Raw genomic sequence first — 18,974 nt, 5'->3', positions numbered from 1 at the left:
TTACCACCATAAATGTTGCCATGCAAGTTTTTGAGCAATGATATTCCAAGAGCGCCTATAAGAAAATGGTACCATCATGACATTCAGCGTCCTTTTTCTTTTTCCTTGCCCTTACTTTTCTTTTCTTTTTTTATTTTTGCACCGCGAAAGCCATTGCATCTCAGCCACAACTGTGGAACCACAGATTTGAGCAATGCATGCCCATTGTAAAGGTTCTATGCATGGCATGCAACACTCCCTACGCATGCAATTACAATGACGAGATTTCCATGTTACTGAAGACTGCAGTATCACAGTTACAGTAAGCAGTTTCCCCACTGTGACCATAAAGAAATATTACTTCTAGCTCTCTGATTTTGGTTTTGTGTGTTTAGGAAAGGGGAATGTTCAGACCTGAATCGGTGCTTGAGGCAGTCTACCTACACTTATGTTCCTCATCAAAAATACTACATAATTATACTGTTTGTGACTGTTCTTGCATGCTGCAAAAAATGTGATGCATCACCAAACAGCCCCAGAAATCTACTACTATACTGATACAATGCTTCGATTTGGTCAAGGACTGATCTACCTTTACGGTAAGCACTCATTATAATTAAATTATATTACTCAAAGTTCTGCCGATATCCAAAACAAATAGCATGTTTCATACTGGACTGTTCAATCAATAACGAATGAAGGCCTCGCTTACTATATGAAGTACAAGCAGCTCTGACTGTGGGAATGATTATGGGAATGCGAGGGATAGGTGGACAAAAAAATAAAATGGACACTAAATATGTTTAGACTGGTAAATTGTTTCAAAACTTTATTTTCATTGATTTGGATTACAAAAGGTTGATTATAACTCAAGCAATTATAAAGGCAGAACTTCCATTTTCTCAGTATGGCAAGAAATTAGGCTAGCTAGTGGCTCATCTTATAATGCACCGAGTACTACTGACAAACCACAAAAAGACAAAGCAAACAGAAATGATGGAGCACAATGTCATTCCCGTGTCTTTTAGTGGTCCCATTTCTTGAATTTCATGCAGAAATCATGGCACAGGTACGTCAGTGTGACACTACAGATTTCTAAGTAATACACATTTTTTTTTGTATTTGGGCCATTATGGTGCAGGAACAGTTACTGCTAGGTATATGCCTGGCTATTTTAGAATACAATGTAGTCCTTTAACGATAAACAATTAACTATACTCGAGCAGACGTACGCTATTAAAATCCTTGATGTCATGCCAAGCTGATGCAGGAATGTCAGGGTGGTGTTGCCAGCAGTCTTTTGTTTTTAGGACTTTCTGGCTTACCACCCTCCTTTCATATCAAGAATGGATGTTCTGCTATTGCGTAATTTACTAATACAGCATGCTACTGCAGTGTCCCTTCAAAGACATGCAAGAATTTTCACTTTCTTAGCAAAGTGAAGTGCAGCAGTGGCAAAAACAAATTTCTGGGGCTGGCTAAGACACCAAGTGAACCATTATGGGTGGCAGGCTCGTCAAGTAGTGCATATTTTTTGTGTGGTAGAATTCATTCTGTTGCATAGGTGGTAACAAGCACTTTGCTGCAATGATCTTTGTTCAAGAGGTCTACGCTGCGCTGAAGTGCATTACTTTACTATAAATATGTGAATGGTATTTTTTTTTTTGAAAGACTGTGTAAAACAATGTTTCCTCACTGTCCCAGTGACTTCTGTATGACAAATCTTATTGAATTTGTACTTCCTCTTGTAAAAGCTGCATGCACAATATTAATTATGATATAGAAATGTTACAACATAGAAGTTCAAGCTACATTCTTAAATTGTCAATTCAGATGCTTTCTGTGCAAGTGCCCAGAGGTCCACCCTGAATATTTTTTTTTTTTTGGTATGGAGCAATGTATTCTACAACTTGTGGCAAAATGGCACCATCTACAGTTTCAATATGCAAAGCAGAAGAATGACGTGTTTTGAACTTAAGTAGAACATTTTTATTGTATAGTTGGGACACAGTGAATGAAAGTAGCACAAGGACAATAAGAAGGCAAAAGGAACGCAGAAGCGATGATGAATGCCAGCTGCCAATTTTCACATTTATCCAAGTTAACTGTGTTCTGCCTCCCCCCCTCCCCCCTTTTTTTTGACACTTGATTCCGACTCGTAGTGAAGTTTTCTCACAGTTTAAATTTCGAATGTTCTTCCAGGCTTGCCAAATAACAGCAGTATACACAGCACAGTCACCTTGAGGCCATAGATGACATCATCCACAACATGCAGCATCAGTGAAGACATGCATCACCCACTGAGCAAAAATTATCTCCATGGCGGCTTGGAAGGATAAGGTATGACAAAGGAAAATTGAGGTTACTGTATTATTTATCACGTCAGTGTGCTTCTAAAAAGGGACGTATGTGACTAGCCACTGCATCTGGATAAGTCATGTGAATATGGTGGTTGCCCTCTACTTCAACAATCTGAAATGTTCGGCAGTTTTGTTCACAGATGTTGGACAGTATCTTGTGCTTTGCAGATGTGGCCCCGAAGCCAGGAACGGCCATCACTACCAGGAGGTTGTTGGTGTAGCCACTGTAATATTTTTTTAGAGCAGCACTGTCTATCCGAGTCCACTGGATGTACCTAAGCCGTGTGTCCTTGGTCAGGATGTAACGACCATCTCCAGCAGGCTTGCAACCACGTTTCATCAGTGTTCTAATGTTGTCCGGAAGGTAGCCTGGAACGAGGCTATGCTTGTAAAGCTTTATCACTTCCTCTTCCGTGTAGACAGGCGGCTTGCTGAGATCCTTCTGTTCAAGCCGCAAGTTGCCTTCTAACATTTCTCTTAAGCTTTGTGAAAGTCTGCTACGTTGCTCATACATAGGAGCCAAGGAGTCAATCATCACTAAATTTTGGACCTGAAAAAACAAAAATAAAGGGTATTTGTAGATATCAATTCTGAAAGCTCCAGTAAGCAAACAGCTCCACTATGAGACTGCTCACAGAATGTTTTGTGAAAGGATGCTGACAGGACCCACGAGCATGCCATGGATGTGATGAATTGCAATACGTCCAAAAGACTCAGAAAGGAAGCAATAATGGCAATGATACAAGCAATGTTTGCATTGAGAATGTGCTGACAGGTTCTGTGGGCGAGTTTAATTTTAATGAGTGAATTAATAAGTGAAATTTTTTTGAGTAAATTAATCATGGTGTGATATGTCCTTATGCTATGGCAGCCTATGCAATGAGAAAATGTCATGTTTCCAATCAGCAGATGGTACTGTGATTAAAGCAAATTGTTTCACAATCTTGCAACATCATGCATACCAATGCCAATTATGCAATGACATATGAGCACGCTTTACCTTCTATAATGCCAATTAGGCCGTGTGTTGGTGCACTTAGCTATATCCTAGAATTGATTTCTGGGGTGTTGCGTGCCAAAACCACGATCTGATTATGAGGCATGCCGTTGTGAGGGCCTACGGATTAATTTTGACCACCTGGGGTTCTTAATTGTGCACCTAAATCCAAGTACGTGGGTATTTCTGCATTTCACCCCCATCGAAATGCGGCCGCCACGGCTGGGACTAAACCCGTGACCTCGAGCTCAGCAGCGCAATGCCATAGCCACTAAGCTATCGTGGTGGGTACATCCAAGCTCTCGTAGACACTATGCTGGCATTATGAACACTTCAGTTCACTGTAAAGAAACGCCTTTTAAAGTAATGTAGCTGCTTTCTGAGAGTATGATTTAGGTGTCTTGTGTAATTACACTCAGTAGTGGTTCTAAAACTTAACTGACACAATCTTGGTGACTTGATAACAAGTGTTAAAGAGACACCATTTAAATAGGACACTTTATTGAGGAAAAGCATGAACACAAGTATGATGCCACGCTAAACCACAACTAAAGGTGCACATTATATTTTGAGCTACCAGGGTCATATTTTAGGCATGTCACTCGCAGTCACAGAAAGAAGTGGTGGCACTTTCACGCTGTAGATGAGTGCGTTGATGTAAAAGCCTGTTAAAACTCAACTCTTAAGTTTTTTTTTTCTTTTACTTGATTCGTAGCCTGGTGTAGGACATGGCTACACAGACAAAACAACTGTAGCCATGACAATATGTCTTATGGTTACAAGAAATGTACGTGCATTAACCCCCTGATTAATTTTCTATGTTGCTGTTAAACAGCATAAGTGGCCCAAAATAAAAGGCAAACATTGTAATACACACCCTCTCAGGATAGATGCAGGCATAGTGCAAGCCCACTTGACCTCCTACACTATGTCCAATCAGGGAGAATTGACTCCAGCCAAGATGATTAACTGCACGTGATATGTCGAGCCAAAACTGCATTGAAATACACGGTGTCCCTTTGGGCAAGTGAGAAGATAGGCCGTGGCCCGTGAAGTCAAGGGCCACAGCGTGCCATCGAGAGTCAAGCGTTGGCACAAGGTGGTCAAAGCTACCAGCATTGTCCTGGTAACCGTGCAGCAGGAGAACACGTCGGCGTGGGTCTTCAGCAGACGTGGGCAGCCACTGTTTTGCAGCCAGGTGCCCATACGGAATGGGAATCTGCAGTTCTCGGACCTCGCGCTCCACAACTGGGACCTCACTGGTGGCAGTGTGGCACTGACTAATAACTCGGCACCTCAAGGGTACCCACCGCAGATGCTTTGCGGAACTGCAAAAGGGACACACATGTCATTGTTATATGAATTAAAATTAATTACAATTAACATTATACTGCCTTAACACAAGGCTTTATGTGGGACGGGGAACTTGCACCTCACAGCATGTAGTACGAGGTGGGTTCAAAAAGAAACCGAACTTTTGAAATAGCGCGCCAACCGGCAGAGGGAGCGCACTGCGGCTACAGAGCGCATGTAGCGGCAGGTTTAGAAAACAAACTGACATTTGCCGCGTCTCGCTCTGACCGTTAGTTGGTGAGCTACAGCCGCTGAAGTGAGCACATGAACAAGCTGTTCTTCGGATTGGTGCCAAAGTGACAATGAAGGAATTGGAAGAACAGCGTGTGTGTGTGAAGTTCTGCTACAAACTTGGGAAACTTTCACAGAGACATTTCAGTTGCTTAGCCAAGCATACAGGGAGGACGTATGAGTCGCACACAGTGCTATGATTGGTTCAAGCGTTTTGAAGACGGAAGAATGTTGGTCAGTGACGATCCGAAGCCTGGACGACCTTCCACATCCACAGATGATGACCACGCAGAGAGAGTTCGAACTGTGTTTCGTGGAAATTGTCGTTTGACTGTTCGAGAAGTCGCTGACGAAGTGGGTATCAGTGTGGGATCATGTCAAGAAATTTTGAGTGACAAACTTGGGATGCGTCGTGTCAGTGCAAAATTTGTGCTGCGTTTGTTGACTGACGAACCGAAGCAGACCCATGTTGAACTCAGCCAGGAACTGCTCACTGCTGCCAATGACGATGAAAACTTTCTTAAGAACATCATAAGAGTCGATGTGACATGGGTTTATGGCTATGATGTTGAAACGAAAGTGCAGTCATCGCAGTGGGTGGCCAAAGGTTCTCCTCGCCCAAAAAAGCATGCATGAGTCGGTCAAACATGAAGGTGATGTTGGCTGTGTTTTTTTGACTGCAAAGGAATTGTCCATCAGGAATTTGTACCACATGATCAGACGGTAAACAAAGAAGTTTACCAGAGAATCCTAGCACGTTTGAGAGATTCTGTGCGCAGTAAGAGGTTTGAATTGTGGGAAAATCAGGCCTGGATGTTGCATCATGACAATGCCCCGGCTCACGCGTCGCTCCTTGTCCGCAGGCTACTTAGCGAAACACCACACTCCTGTTGTGCTCCACCCTCCATATTCTCCAGACCTAGCCCCAGGAGACGTTTTTCTATTCCCCAATCCAGTAGAGGGAACTACTTTGAAGGGGACAGCACTTAAAATGTTGTACCATAAGCAGTAAAGGTGTTATAGCAAAACTTCGGTTTCTTTTTGAACACTCCTCATAATGTGGTGTGGTCATTGAGGGCAAATGCTCTTGCAGTCTTCAGCACTGTCACCTCTCATAGAGCCAATAGGCTTTTCCAAGAATGCCAGCCAGTTTTCCGTTTGCAGTCTCAGAAGGGATAGTCAATAATCAAAAGGGTGTAGAGTACTGTCACAAGTGGCCCAAAAGAAAGTGTAAGGTGATGCATGGGGAACTCAACAGATGCTGGAGACCATCTGGTGAAAAGGACAATGCAGAAAATATTTCAAGTTAGGCAACTTTTTGTTTCTTTGCCATTTTTGAGTTTGTTCTGATGATGGCCTACTGAAACTACTAGACCTGTGCAGATACTACTGAGTTGACTGCAAGTGGTGCTCTGATGACCATTCATCTGCTCTTTCTGGGTTTTTGATAATACAGTAGGGACTTGCAACATTTCTCTGTAATTTCTTGGCTCTTATATTTACACAATTTTAACCAATACAATTATGTGATGTGCATGTGATCAGGCACGTAACTTTTTACAATTTTAATTCAGAGTAGAAAATAAATATATATTTCATATATATGTTCATAAATTCATAAACAGCATACACATGCTCGAGTACCTGCTGTTTTGAAGTTGTACCATCAGACTTGTATAAAAAAAAGCGTACAAGGCATGGCGTGTCTGACCCTGATGTAGAAGAAAATGCAAGCAAGCTATGTGCTTGTAACCATAAGGTGGGAAAGAGAAAGGTGGAAAAAAACATACGCCCTCTGCGTCTAGCTTCCTTGTATTAGTGATTTCAGTGATTGTTTCCTCAATGTTTCACCATCGTTTAGGTCCTGGTGGCATAATTTCCAGGCACTCTGTGCTCCATTGATGAATGTTTTGAGTAAACGATAACTATTTTTGCCGACAGCAACACGAGTGCACACAGAGAATGCAGGCGCAGACGAGAGCCCCACAATGACAACAGGATGTGTAGCTAGCAGCACCTGCCTAGAGCACGAGTCCCTAGTGGTAGCATTGCAACATAATGGCTGGTGCCGTCGGTCATGGCTATGGCGAACATGGGGCTTCCACCATAGCCATGACAGGCGCCACTGGTCTGTTGCAGCAGAATCAAACATTTTTGAGTGGCGTCACTGCAGACGACACCAGCTTTGTGTTTATTGTGGACAGTATGTATGCCCACAAACATGGTATGTAATGCCCACCAAACATGGTATTAAACGAAACTTCACGCAAAAATGATACTTGTATCCAAAATTTGAGTGGAGTTAAGTCAGCGGTTTAGCAAGAAGAGTCATGTATAGACCCTTTCCACGCTAGTTTGCTCACTGCAAACAGATGGCACTTGTGCTGCGCCTAGCTACTTGTTGCCTCAAGACCCATTACATCGCCTCTGCGTAGGTTCGATTCCCGGTTGCAGCAGGTGCGTTCGGAGAGGCGTGGAATGCAAAAACGCTCCTGTACTTTGATTTAGGTGCAAGGTAAAGAATACCAGATGGCTGAAATGAATCTGGAGTCCCAGCACTACCACGTCCCTCATAACCCACTATGCAGTTTAAGGGACGCCTAAACCCCGCACTAAAAAAAAAAATGCTAAATATACTGTACGCATACACACTTGGGTAAGGCTGCTTCCTGGCTAGTGGGTTGACAACTGTCGCCTTCTCACATGGATCTTTGTGCTAGAGTTGGTCAGCTCACAATTTTTATGTTCACAGTGGAGAAGCATTGAAAAAAGATGTAGCAATCGTTAATGGCATTCTGTTAACTCTGCTTTACTGTATTTACTGCCCTGCCAAGCTTTATTTCGTCCCTGTTTCTTCGTGCCAGAACCCCGGGAATAAAATGCCAAATTGTCACCTGACTCAAACCAAGGTGTCGCGGTGGCCAAAAAATATTTCCATTATTTTTTATTGAAGGCAAAGTCCCTAGAAAAATATGATGGCCAGATAGCACCAAAAATTTAGTAGACGCTCGAGCTGGTAAATATTATTTTATCTCCACTAATGTCCAGCCCTATTCGTTGAAACTTGCCGAGACTCAGTCATGTAATTGGTATGAGTGCACTCGTTAGAGAGTATGCTGACCAATGAGTGATTTACATATGTTCCATAAGAATGTTCAAGGCAGAACGTTTCATCACGAGTCACAACGTAAATGTGTGACAAATTATATTACGTGTGTTCTATATGCTACTGCAAAACATCGAAACATGGATGTTTTAAGCTCGGAGCATGGCATAATAAAATCTAACGCGGTTAACACATTAACAGGTAATAACGTAGAAAATAAATAATGTAATGGTATTGCACCAAAAACGTTACTGAACCAAAAAAATGACAAATTGTGGCTTCTAAGCTATTGGTAATAAAGACCAATGAGCGAATGACAGTAATCCTGATTTAATAGAGCGGCTGAAAGGATGTACCGCTGTGTCTTGGAAAACAATTTCTAGCTTTGCCTTCTAATGCTCGCACCATTTGGAGAAGGCGTAGTAAGCTCAGAAGAGGATGAATATGCGACATTTACGTCTTCTGAAGATTTGGCCAAAGCAGTGGCTTGCTGCGACAAACTGGCATCATGCACTGCCGTTGTGAACAGAGGCAATGGAGGCCGGCTGAGGACGCAATGGACACGTCACCATGTGATCAAACATGGCAGCGATCACGGGAGTGGTGTGAGAAGGGTCTATACCTAGCACTCTGTTTAAGCAATACTCAGCAGTGTTCAAGCACTCACAACTTGTGCTTTTAGCCTGAGAAAGCCATATACAACACTGATTTGAAACTTTTGCCCTGAAATGTGCCTTGATTGAATACGTATAAGAAGGAAAACACAAACATGCTTCTAGCATGAAGGAGTAGTGACAATATTTTCTACTCAATTTATTTTGCATTAAATGAAGGTTCTATACCGCCAAGCCATAAAGAAAATACTGGCAATAAGGGCGCCCTGACTATTTTAATATAATAGCTTTTCTACAGCCAGCTTCTTTTCTCTTTCTATGAGGTGACCATGTTGTGAGGTCATGACGCAGAAGGTGGTAACGTAGGAGCAGGACATCTCAGTGTTTTGATACTTGCTCCAGCTCGCTTGGTTGTCTGCTGTGCTGTTAAAGCAGGCCTCACAACTAGTAGCAACATAGGGGGGGACCGAGCGAGCCGAAGCTAGTGTCAAAACATTGTGGTGTCCATCTCCTACGTTACCACCATCGGCGTCATGACGTCGCATGGTCACCTCCTGGAAACGGAAACAGAAACTGGCTTTAGAAAAGCTATTATATTAAAATAGTCAGGGCGCCCTTATTGCCAGTATTTTCTTTATGGTTTAGATTTATAAAACCTACATATATAGAAAAACAAAATTGAGTAGAAAATATCAGGACATTACTCTTTTAGTGGAATAAAAGTGATAAAAAAGCTCATAAAGGCATGAAAGGTAAACAAAACGTACTCTTTATTATAACCCTAGAGTGAGAGAGAAATAACTATTTCTTTTTCAATGCGTTTGATTGGGAGGAGGTGCTTCGTCCAGCGTCTCCCTGAAATTATGCTAGAAGTGCTAGACAACAAAATGAGCATATGTTACATAAAATTGTTAAAATGTTTGTATATAAGCATAACTGCATTTTATATCTATTAACTACACTGGCTTAAACAATCATTAGATTTCTTTCAGGTGCAATTTAGAAACTTTTGTGCATTACACTCATTGGCCAAATAAAGCACACCAGACAAGCATTTTACTATGACATGTACACATTCAGGCTCACATGCTTTTTATAAACAAATATGCCACTGAGTTTCTTTTGCAGCCATAGTTAAATTTTTTGCAAGCCATGGTTCTTAAATTTATCATGAGCATCTAATGCGCAGACCATTAAATGACACATCAGCTCACAGCTTTGAACAATTAATGAAGCTATTATCCACTGATTGTAATTGCAGTGGCTTAATTACCTGCTAAATCAGTGACAACTATGTCAGCCATCACACCATTATGGCAACCGATGCTCCCTTTTAAAAACATATTCATTAGAAATAAGCACTCCAAGCTGCAGTAAAAGTGTGAGACAAATATGGATGAATTGCCTTTACATTACAAATGAATAAGGTTATGCGTAACTTCCCATTCTTCTCACAGAACGCTGTGAAAGCCTTGCGATGGGTCTATGTAAAGAAGGAGCGAGACATTAACACAAAATAAGTAGACAGCAAACACAGAATAATATATGAATGCAGTGAGAGAAACCTCAATGTTTAACACTGAACAAATTGCACAAACGCAACCGTGATCATGAAAGAAAAAAAAAATAATCAGTTCCATGATGCTTCAGTGTTACTTCACAACATATATAGAGTGCTTAAAAGAGAAAACTCAGCACTTATTCCAGCATCCAAGAAATTGTAAAGTATGCACTCACCTCAGAGCAGCTATTATTTGAAACATACTGAAAAACAGTGAGGCTCTGCTGGCTCTGACCTTTGTTAAAGTGAGCTATCAAGGCAAGCCTGGCACAGACAGGTCACTGTAGAAGAAAGGAGTGCCAGCAGTAAAACAAATGAGGACTTAACAAAGGCAAGATATTTCAGATTATATGTTCAAGTAAAAAAGCATTCACAGAGCTGAAGATAATATTTGTTACTATAAATATGTGCTGCAAGCAAGACCTGATGGTGGGTACAAGTCAAATTGCAATCTAAAGAAATAGTACTATAATTTTTTTAATGCTGCCTCAAGTCAAATCTAGACATAGCTAATGAATGCATTCGATGTATTAAGCACATAGAACGAGTACACTCTGGTGTCAGCCTGAAATGCACAAGGCTTCAATAGCCACCCTAAGAGCGAAGGTTACAAAATTTGTGGTATCAACTTCCAAGCTTTTTCTTTTTTACATTTTGCATACCCCAGCGCCAAGCAGCATTAAATCGGGGCACAAGCTTTAAACAACTTGAAGATAGCCATCAAGTCGAACTCAGTCCCTGCTGTTTTGCTGGTTTTATATGGCTCTAACTGGCTAAGAATATGAAATGGACAATGATCTAGTAGAGCACCCAAAAATGTTCGCCTATAATTAGAGGTGTGCAAATATTTGAAATTCCAAATCAAATAGATTTTGCTATTTGATTGGTATCCAATGTGAGAATTCACTATTTCATGCCAAATATTTGTTTCTGTTTGAATACTCTACGGTATGAGTTGTTGCAGCATAGGAGGAAAAATCAATCCCAAGTGGAGACTCTCACATGATTCCGCTGCAAAAAAATTGCAGTGTTGTGCAGACACAACAGTTTCTGAGTGAATACATGGAGAAGATCATTTCTGCACAACTGTTCCCAGTCATCCAATAGGCATACTTCCCTTAGGCAGCGTACGGTTATGTTGTCCGGATTTAGGCAAAGAAATTTATTATTTGAACAGTCTCGCCATAACCGAGTGCCTTTAAAATTTTAAATATAAAGAGTGCAGGGCTGTGGTATTATACTTAGATCTCTCAACAAACACAATGTTCTACTATGTGAATGTGATGACGTGTTGTAGTTTCATTACTTTCATAGTCATGGTGCAGAAGATGCTGTCACCTTTCAGCTATTACTCATTTACAAGCTTTTGCACTGACCTGCCATGAAGTTATTAACTGCATGGATGCATGAAATAATGTAAGCAAGCCTTTTTTTTTTTTTCTGCTGAGTGGGCTTCACACAAGTATTTGATTCGGTATTGGATTTGATATTCGAAGGCCGTTTTCTCGAATATTTGTATTCGATTATATTAAAAAATTGCGCAATTTGAACACTTCTATCTGTAAGATGTGCTATGAAAAAATCTCAATCATGTGCTGGTTCAATCAAACGTAGAATGAACTGCTGCACAATTTAATGCCTTATTACATTGTCTGATTGCTCCCGAGTGCCTCTTGCATGGATAAGACGTCGAATATATTCAATGTTTAGAAGCTGCACACTGAGGCAGGATTGCAAGCTCAAGATGCATTTTGTTAGCTATGAGCTCGATGCTTGACTTCAAACTACAGTCGTGCAGTGACAGCAGAGAGCACCTGCTACCAACTGGTGCAGGACACACTGTGCACAGAGCACTTGCTAGTGAGGATATGCAAACAACAAGCGAGATTGTTGTGAGGTATGCACCACAGAGTACAATTGTAATACTGCAGGTGTTAAGTCCAATTATATGTATGTTCCTTCGTGCTCTTATGTTTTCCAAGATTTTTTTTTTTTTTTTTTTGGGGGGGGGGGAATTGGGTGTTATTTTTGATGAAGTAAACTGAGGAAAAATAACGGGTCTTGTTGTCTGGTGCCCATATTTCGGGATATATTTATGGTATTTTAACAAACAATTAACTTAACATAAGCAATGATCTCCTTTTGGACACAAATGTTTATTTAAACAAGCGAAACATTCATTATCATTTCGTTTTGAGCATTTGTGTCCGTCCTAGACCTGTCAAGCCTTTGAATGTACCTCACTTGGGATAACATCCTCTCAAAGTCACAGCTACTGTTCACAATGCAGAGCAACGTCAGCACTGCATTCACTCCCCAACGCATTACCGCCGTTTACATGCATGCAACGTGCGGCAAATGCCATGAGTCACTGCGGCATTCACGTAAACACGGCTACTAATATGGCAACAACGTCATCATTCACTCAAGGCCGGAGGCATTGAATATGTTTTTACTAGACCTTTAGTGAAAAAGAAGCATATATTATATCCATACACTGAACAACAATAATCCTGGCGGAACCTATCTCATGATAAATGTCGACATTAATGCGGTTAGCATTGAAGAAATGTGGCAACACCCCGTATTGCCACCGCCAAAACGCATTATGTATGAGGTATGTACTACTGCCACGCTTCCCTCTAGACCGCTATACCATCTAGTGCCACCGCTGTGAAGTTCGCGTGTGGCACGTGTCTGTATATATATGAAGTGTTTGATTCAGCCCAGCACCGGTGAAATTATAAACAATTTTGTTTTTTTAATGCGACACTTTCTTTGCTTCTTCTTGGACCTTTCCACTGCTGCTGCTGATGCTATAGCTATCTTGCAGGCCGCGTCGGGTGGGGGGCAGAGCGTGTATATACATGAAAGGAGCGTGGCAGAGGAAAGGCAATGCAAGGAACTCGTTCGGACCTTTCCATTGCGTCGCACGTGCTCAATGCCCTCTGGAGCTCCATGGGCATCACCACATTGGCCTCTTGACCGCTGTAATTATCTGTGACTCCCCGCAAAAGCACTGCAGAAACTGCAGCGCTTACCTTTCTACTAACATGCAAGTCTAGAGAGGAGGTAGATAGAATGGCAGAGAGGAGGTAGGGAAAGTTCCCATACAAGGGGGGAGGGTGGGATAGGGGCGTGACGTGAGAAGGCAAGGAAACGATGCAGCTGTTGTGGGCAAACTGAAGGTATGGTACATTTATGCTTTTTCTGAAAAATAAACACCATGCAAATTTGTCAAGCGGACAACTGACGCAGAGTAGACACAAAACCGCATTAAAGCACCATAGAGTCTAGGCAACGCTACTGAAGTGGTCGAACGCCAAATCAACACTTCTGTGCCCGCCGCGGTAGCTTTGCGGCTGACATTGTTCGAGATCGCGGGTTCGATTCCAACTGCAGAACCCACATGTCGACGGGAGTGAAATACAAAAACGCTCGTGCACTAAGATTTAGGTGCACCTTAAAAAACAGCAGGGTGTCAAAATTAATCCGGAGTCCACCTTTGTGCCATGCCTCATAATCCGATTATGGTTTTGGCACGTACAGCCCTATTCAATTAAACTTGAACGTTTCTGCCACGATGCGATGTGCCATGTGAGGCAATGGCAATGCTCAACTGTCTCAGAGGTTATGAACAATGTTGTACAATGCCTCAAGCAAACACGTCTCCCCGTGTGTTCTGTGCTCTACACATACAAACTGAAGTGGTGCACGCAAGGCAACGTTTAACATCAGCTCACTACTTTTGTATTGGACTAAACGTTCAAGAATTTGAACATTCGCCGTCAACATCACCGCTAATTATCTTCAATCAAAGCAAACAGCACAGAAAGCGTTGCTTACATCGATTCTCACAGTACGTGGGATCCGCATAATTTTGTCACTGAAGAGTGGCACCTGCATACACAGTAGCACATACCCAGCGACCTAAGCTGGCGTGAAAGAGCTTAAATGAAGAGCGGCACATGCCCTGTCACATAGTCAGTGGCCCTAGTTGGTCCAACGGTTGGTTTCAATCACGGTTCCCTCAGCACAGCAGCCTAGCTGATACCCATTAAACCATGGACTACCCAATGAACCAAGTTGGTGACAAAGAGGTAAACCGTGTACAAGCATACATGCCGACACACATATAGCAAACTAGGTGGAGTTCCCAAAGAATGCTTATCGCATATTAATAATGAATTAAGTCCTGACCCCTTGCTCACACAACGTGGGCAGCGTTAATTGGTTTCTCTCCATCTATTCCTCCATTTATTCCTTTTACGAAAGGGCGGAACTCCGGGGGAAAAAAAATAGGGTTTAACCCAACTTTTATACAACTTATCCGGGGTGAAGAAATTGGGAATTAGCGGGTTTCGCCCGAGAACGCTAATACGGGTGTCACATGGCGCACTATTCATCGCGATCAAGCCCGATCTAGATCGAAGTTCTCGGTCGTGATTGGCTCATTTGCGTAAGCTGCGCGAGGGAGCCAATAGCAGTCGAGAATCGCGATCAAAAGTGGTCGTCACTGCTTTGTACCAGCCACAGTGGCTTGCAGTACGCGCGCAATCACAGCGCGCAATCACAGCTCGTAAACAAAAAATGTGCCTGTGCGCATAGCTGCATTGTAATTTTTTCTTGGGCGAGTTGGTGCTTGCTAAACGACATAATATTGTAGCGCAAGAATAGCAGAGAGAAAGAAAGACGGCGCTACACAAAGCTTGCTACATATCGAGGAGGCCATGTTCATATATATCACGCACACACAGAACACCCGCGCACACACTTTCGACACCAGGGGGCAGCAAAAAGCAAACGGCAATTCATTTTGTAGGCGACAAACCTAGCAATTTCATTTCAGCATCATGTAATGAAACAGATGTTTGACTAACACAAGCTTGACCACTGACATGAATATGATACAGTGCCTGCGTTGTTTAGCTGCACTGCGTAGCTGCATTATGAAGCGATCGACAAATGACAAGTGATTAGCAGCTGCCGAAACTAACCTACAGCAATGCCTACAGTGACTGCTCGGATTCGGAACTAGCGCTTCCTCATAACGTTGCAACACGCGTGAGGGAACGCCTACATCTACCGGCAGCCAAATGCAGGTGTCCTTGAAGACAACGATAAAACTTAGCCATTCACATAAGGGTTGTTCTTGATTACAGCATCCCGGCCGATGAGGCCGGCAACTTGTGGCACACAAAGGAGCATATTGCAAGCTGCGTTTGGTCCTTACGCCACTTACGCAGTCATTCGTCTCAGTGCCTTCTGTCTATGCATACGTCGACAATCCCGACCACTGACACAACGAACCAGATGCCGGCTACAATACACAAGCAGCAAGATAAGCAAGAGCCGGCAAGAGCAGTTGGACGCAATTACGCAAGTAACAACCGAAACCAACCGGCCATAGAGTTCAACCGGCAAAACTACTTGTGATGATGATGATACCAATGCGTTGAATGTGTTTTTATTATAACAATAATGCACACATTTCGCGTTATCTGCCTATGTAATTTCATAAATAATTAACCGCTACTTTGTTGCTACAAACTCGATCCGGTGTGCGGCTGTGAGACGCCGACGACCTCGGAGTATAGGGCTAGAGGCAAGTAATAACAACGACTGAGTTAGGGTGAATTTTCAAAATGTTGTTCCTCAGAGAAATTGTGGCCGTCTCCCAAGGTATCAAATACATCATATCCGTTGAGCTCGTGATCCGCCGTTTATTCAGCACAACACGACAGCAGCTGCTTTGAGCGAAGTAAAATTATAGTTTCCGATGTAGAATTTGCAATGTCCTTTGACAGACAGTGCACTCTACTGAGTGTTGCATCGAAACAGCCCAGTTGCACCACTGGCTGATCTCTGCTCAGATTTCGCAGAGGTACAATTTTGAATGAAACTTCTTCAGTACCATGCTCGCGGGTAATATTATATTGACCAGTTTCGTCCATAATAAATCCGATGTTCGCATCATCTGGAGCGACGCTACCGCGCTGATGCTGCAGCAACGCACGGCGTCAAATTGCTAGAACCCCTAAAAGCCCTAAATTTATTTTTCAGGGTTTTTAAGGGTGTCTTGATATCAGCGCCGCCTCCCGAACGCGGTATCAAGGCGTACTACAACCACAGAGTCATGATAATGATGATTTAATTTAAAATTGAAACCATAGAGTTAATGTTTGAAACGGGGTGGTGAAACATAGTCACTCAAGGAGGTTTAAAAAAATCTTTCTTAAACCTTCTTGTAGTCACCTAGCCTGCTTGATTTAATTATGCATACTATACATGTTCTTTATCTAGCATTTTTGTATACCTCTCATTAATCTTTTTCTTTTTCCCAAAATTTACCTTGTACCGCTACCTTTGATTTTAAGAGATCAGGTCGTATCAATCTCTTCCCTGCTTTCGTTCCACCAATACTCTAATCCTCTCTTGCTTATCTCTACGGCTGATCGGTTGATGTTTCCTTCCACTTTAAATCCAAGCACTCCTGGAAATAGAACATTACCTACGGTTCTCGCTGGGTGAATCCCTTCGCATTCCATTAGGATGTGCTGAGTGGTCTCCGGATCTTTACTGCAGCATACAAATGCCTCATCTAGTTCCGAATACTTGCTCCGGTATGGTTTGGTCCTTAGGTAACCGGCACGAGCCTCAAAAAGCAAGGCACTGCCGTTTGTGTTATTGTGCAGATTTTACCTTCTAATTTCCCTTCTGCAATTTAACGGCGGCGCCATCTGTCACTGGTATGGAAAGCATAGTGCATGTGATGTGCACATGTTCTCTGGCATGCCGCTGTAGATGGACGGAGAATGGCACGCTACTAACTGAAGTTGCATATTAAGTAATGCAAAACTCGGTTTCTGTTGGCAAATAACTACACAAAGAAAACTTTCCGAAAATTATGCAGATCTCGTGCACTGCATTAACTGATGTTATGTGAAGCATGACTCGCCAGCTATATGAGGGGGTACCCAAAAGTAACCAGAATTATTTTCAAAAGCTATGTATTTACTTATTTTTTACAAAACAATCTTATCATGTCCAAAGTACTCTCTATTACACTTAACACATTTGTCCAATCTGCGATTCCATTCTTCTAAACATTTTCCAAACTCGTCTGTTTTGATGGCCGATAGCTCCTTTCTCGTTTTTTCCTTCACCTTTCTTGCGTCGTGAACTCGCAGTCCTTTCAGTTTCTTCTTCATTAAAGGAAACAAAAAAAGTCGCATAAAGCAAGATCAGGTGAGTAAGGGGCGTGGGGCAAGGGAGTCATGCAATTTTTTGGCCAAAAACTGGTGCACTGAGATGGCTGAGTGAGCTGGTGCATTGTCGTGGTGGAAGAACCAATCCCCCCGACTTTCACAAATCCGGCCCTTTTTTGTCGCACACTGTTACGCAGTCGCTTCAGTACTTCTAAAGAAAAAGCTCAAATAGCATGACTATATATATATGAGAGAGAGAAGGGGCACCGAGGCACTCGACTTTGTTAATCATGACCATATAAAGTCAACAGACAATAAAGCCAAGGTAAGCATCGGGGAAATTAAGTGTGGTTGAAATTGGAATGTAGAAAATAATGAAGAAAAGGGAAATGAAAGTTGACGAAAAAGTAACTTGCCATAAGTAACTTATATATATATATATATCACTATGTCACCAAGAGAAGGACAGAAAGCAAGGAGTGTGCGAGAAATTTAGTGAGAAAGGTGGCGGCATAATGAAAGAATGGGTGCTACTTTGCTGCAAATCCTCCTCAGTTGCCCTTGCAAGAGAATGTCATCAGAGATATAATGGCTCGTGCAGACACTCTAGCTGTTTCTAAACATGGAGTTATTGCATATAAAACTGAGGAATCTGTTTGAAGGATGGGTCTTATTTAATTTTAGCATTCTCGAGTACCAAAGATATTGTGGTACAATGTACAGGTGAAAAAAAAGGAAAGTGTACCCACCATATATAAAGAGACCACTCTCCATGCAACCGCTGGTTTTCAGAAGTGCACTCAGTCTCCCATACTTTTGCCTAAATTCCAGCAATACGTAGATCCAGGAGAAAACTTCTGCATATACTGTTTAGTTCTTTGGCGCAGTATTAGCACAGTAGAAGTTACACTGCCCTACTTACAAATGCAGGCACTTGCAGAGTGGCCTTCGAACGTTTGACACAGAGGGTTATTAGTAACGATAGTAACTAGTAACAATATAACTATTTTGTGCAACTAGAAGTAACATTTGCTAAATATGCTATAAATGGTGAATCTAAAGAAGACCTCATAGGGAATTTATATGTGGCATCATTTATTTAAGTGCAAAAGTGGGCACTGTTGCCTTGATGGGTTACTATAGTTGCATCTGCTCTTTTTCTTCATTTCATGCTCCATCAGAAACAGACTTGAGATTACTTGTCAATGAACACATCTAATTTTGAAAACTGGAATACAGGCAAGTGGTCTCATTAGGTGGAATTCACTTAGCAAAGCAGCGCATTGCAATTGTTAAAGAGCTCAAAGTGTGTAATCTTGCAGCGATTAACGGCTTTGCCTGCCGTTTGCATATCAGTACACAGCAAAAATTACAAGAATAAGAAATACAATATTTATATCAGAAGTGTTCCAATGCCAGAGGACTGCAAACATATGAACTTAAGTTTCCTTGGCCATAATAGTTAAGGTATGGCATCATTAGTAAAAATTTTTAAATGCAGGAAATGATGTGCGGGAATTATTCATGGAAGTTTGATTTTTACTGAAAACAAATGGTACAGGAAA

The 18,974-nt window shown here is 42.0% G+C and overlaps 1 protein-coding gene across 3 annotated transcripts; it reads right to left on the bottom strand.

Annotated features, from left to right (window-relative positions):
- Positions 1–781: 781 nt before the first annotated feature.
- Positions 782–15,632, bottom strand: LOC119442379 (serine hydrolase-like protein). 3 transcript variants are annotated; one of them, XM_037707234.2, is made up of 4 exons: positions 15,444–15,632; positions 10,378–10,482; positions 4,214–4,664; positions 782–2,889 (listed from the first exon to the last, which is right to left on the bottom strand). In XM_037707234.2, the coding sequence occupies exons 2-4, from the start codon at positions 10,401–10,403 to the stop codon at positions 2,362–2,364; spliced, it is 1,005 nt and encodes a 334-aa protein (XP_037563162.1). In that variant the 5' UTR covers positions 10,404–10,482; positions 15,444–15,632; the 3' UTR covers positions 782–2,361. The 3 variants fall into 3 exon arrangements, with proteins under 3 accessions (XP_037563162.1, XP_037563165.1, XP_049518062.1); XM_037707237.2 differs by having other exon boundaries at positions 15,341–15,450; XM_049662105.1 differs by lacking the exon at positions 15,444–15,632 and adding an exon at positions 13,118–14,931.
- Positions 15,633–18,974: the final 3,342 nt, after the last annotated feature.

This window comes from Dermacentor silvarum, chromosome 2 (genome assembly GCF_013339745.2).
Source record: "Dermacentor silvarum isolate Dsil-2018 chromosome 2, BIME_Dsil_1.4, whole genome shotgun sequence".
Classification (NCBI taxonomy): Eukaryota; Metazoa; Arthropoda; class Arachnida; order Ixodida; family Ixodidae; genus Dermacentor; species Dermacentor silvarum.
This window is presented reverse-complemented; position numbering and strand designations above follow the sequence as displayed.

What these genes read in the sequence shown, in the direction of transcription:
- LOC119442379 (XM_037707234.2), bottom strand. Translation starts at nt 10,403, where the DNA reads ATGTTTCAAATAATAGCTGCTCTGAG. An exon ending in CAAATAATAGCTGCTCTGAG is followed by an intron (nt 4,665 to 10,377) that starts GTGAGTGCATAC and finishes TCCCTTTTGCAG; the next exon opens with TTCCGCAAAGCATCTGCGGT. An exon ending in CCTGCATCTATCCTGAGAGG is followed by an intron (nt 2,890 to 4,213) that starts GTGTGTATTACA and finishes TTGTTTTTTCAG; the next exon opens with GTCCAAAATTTAGTGATGAT.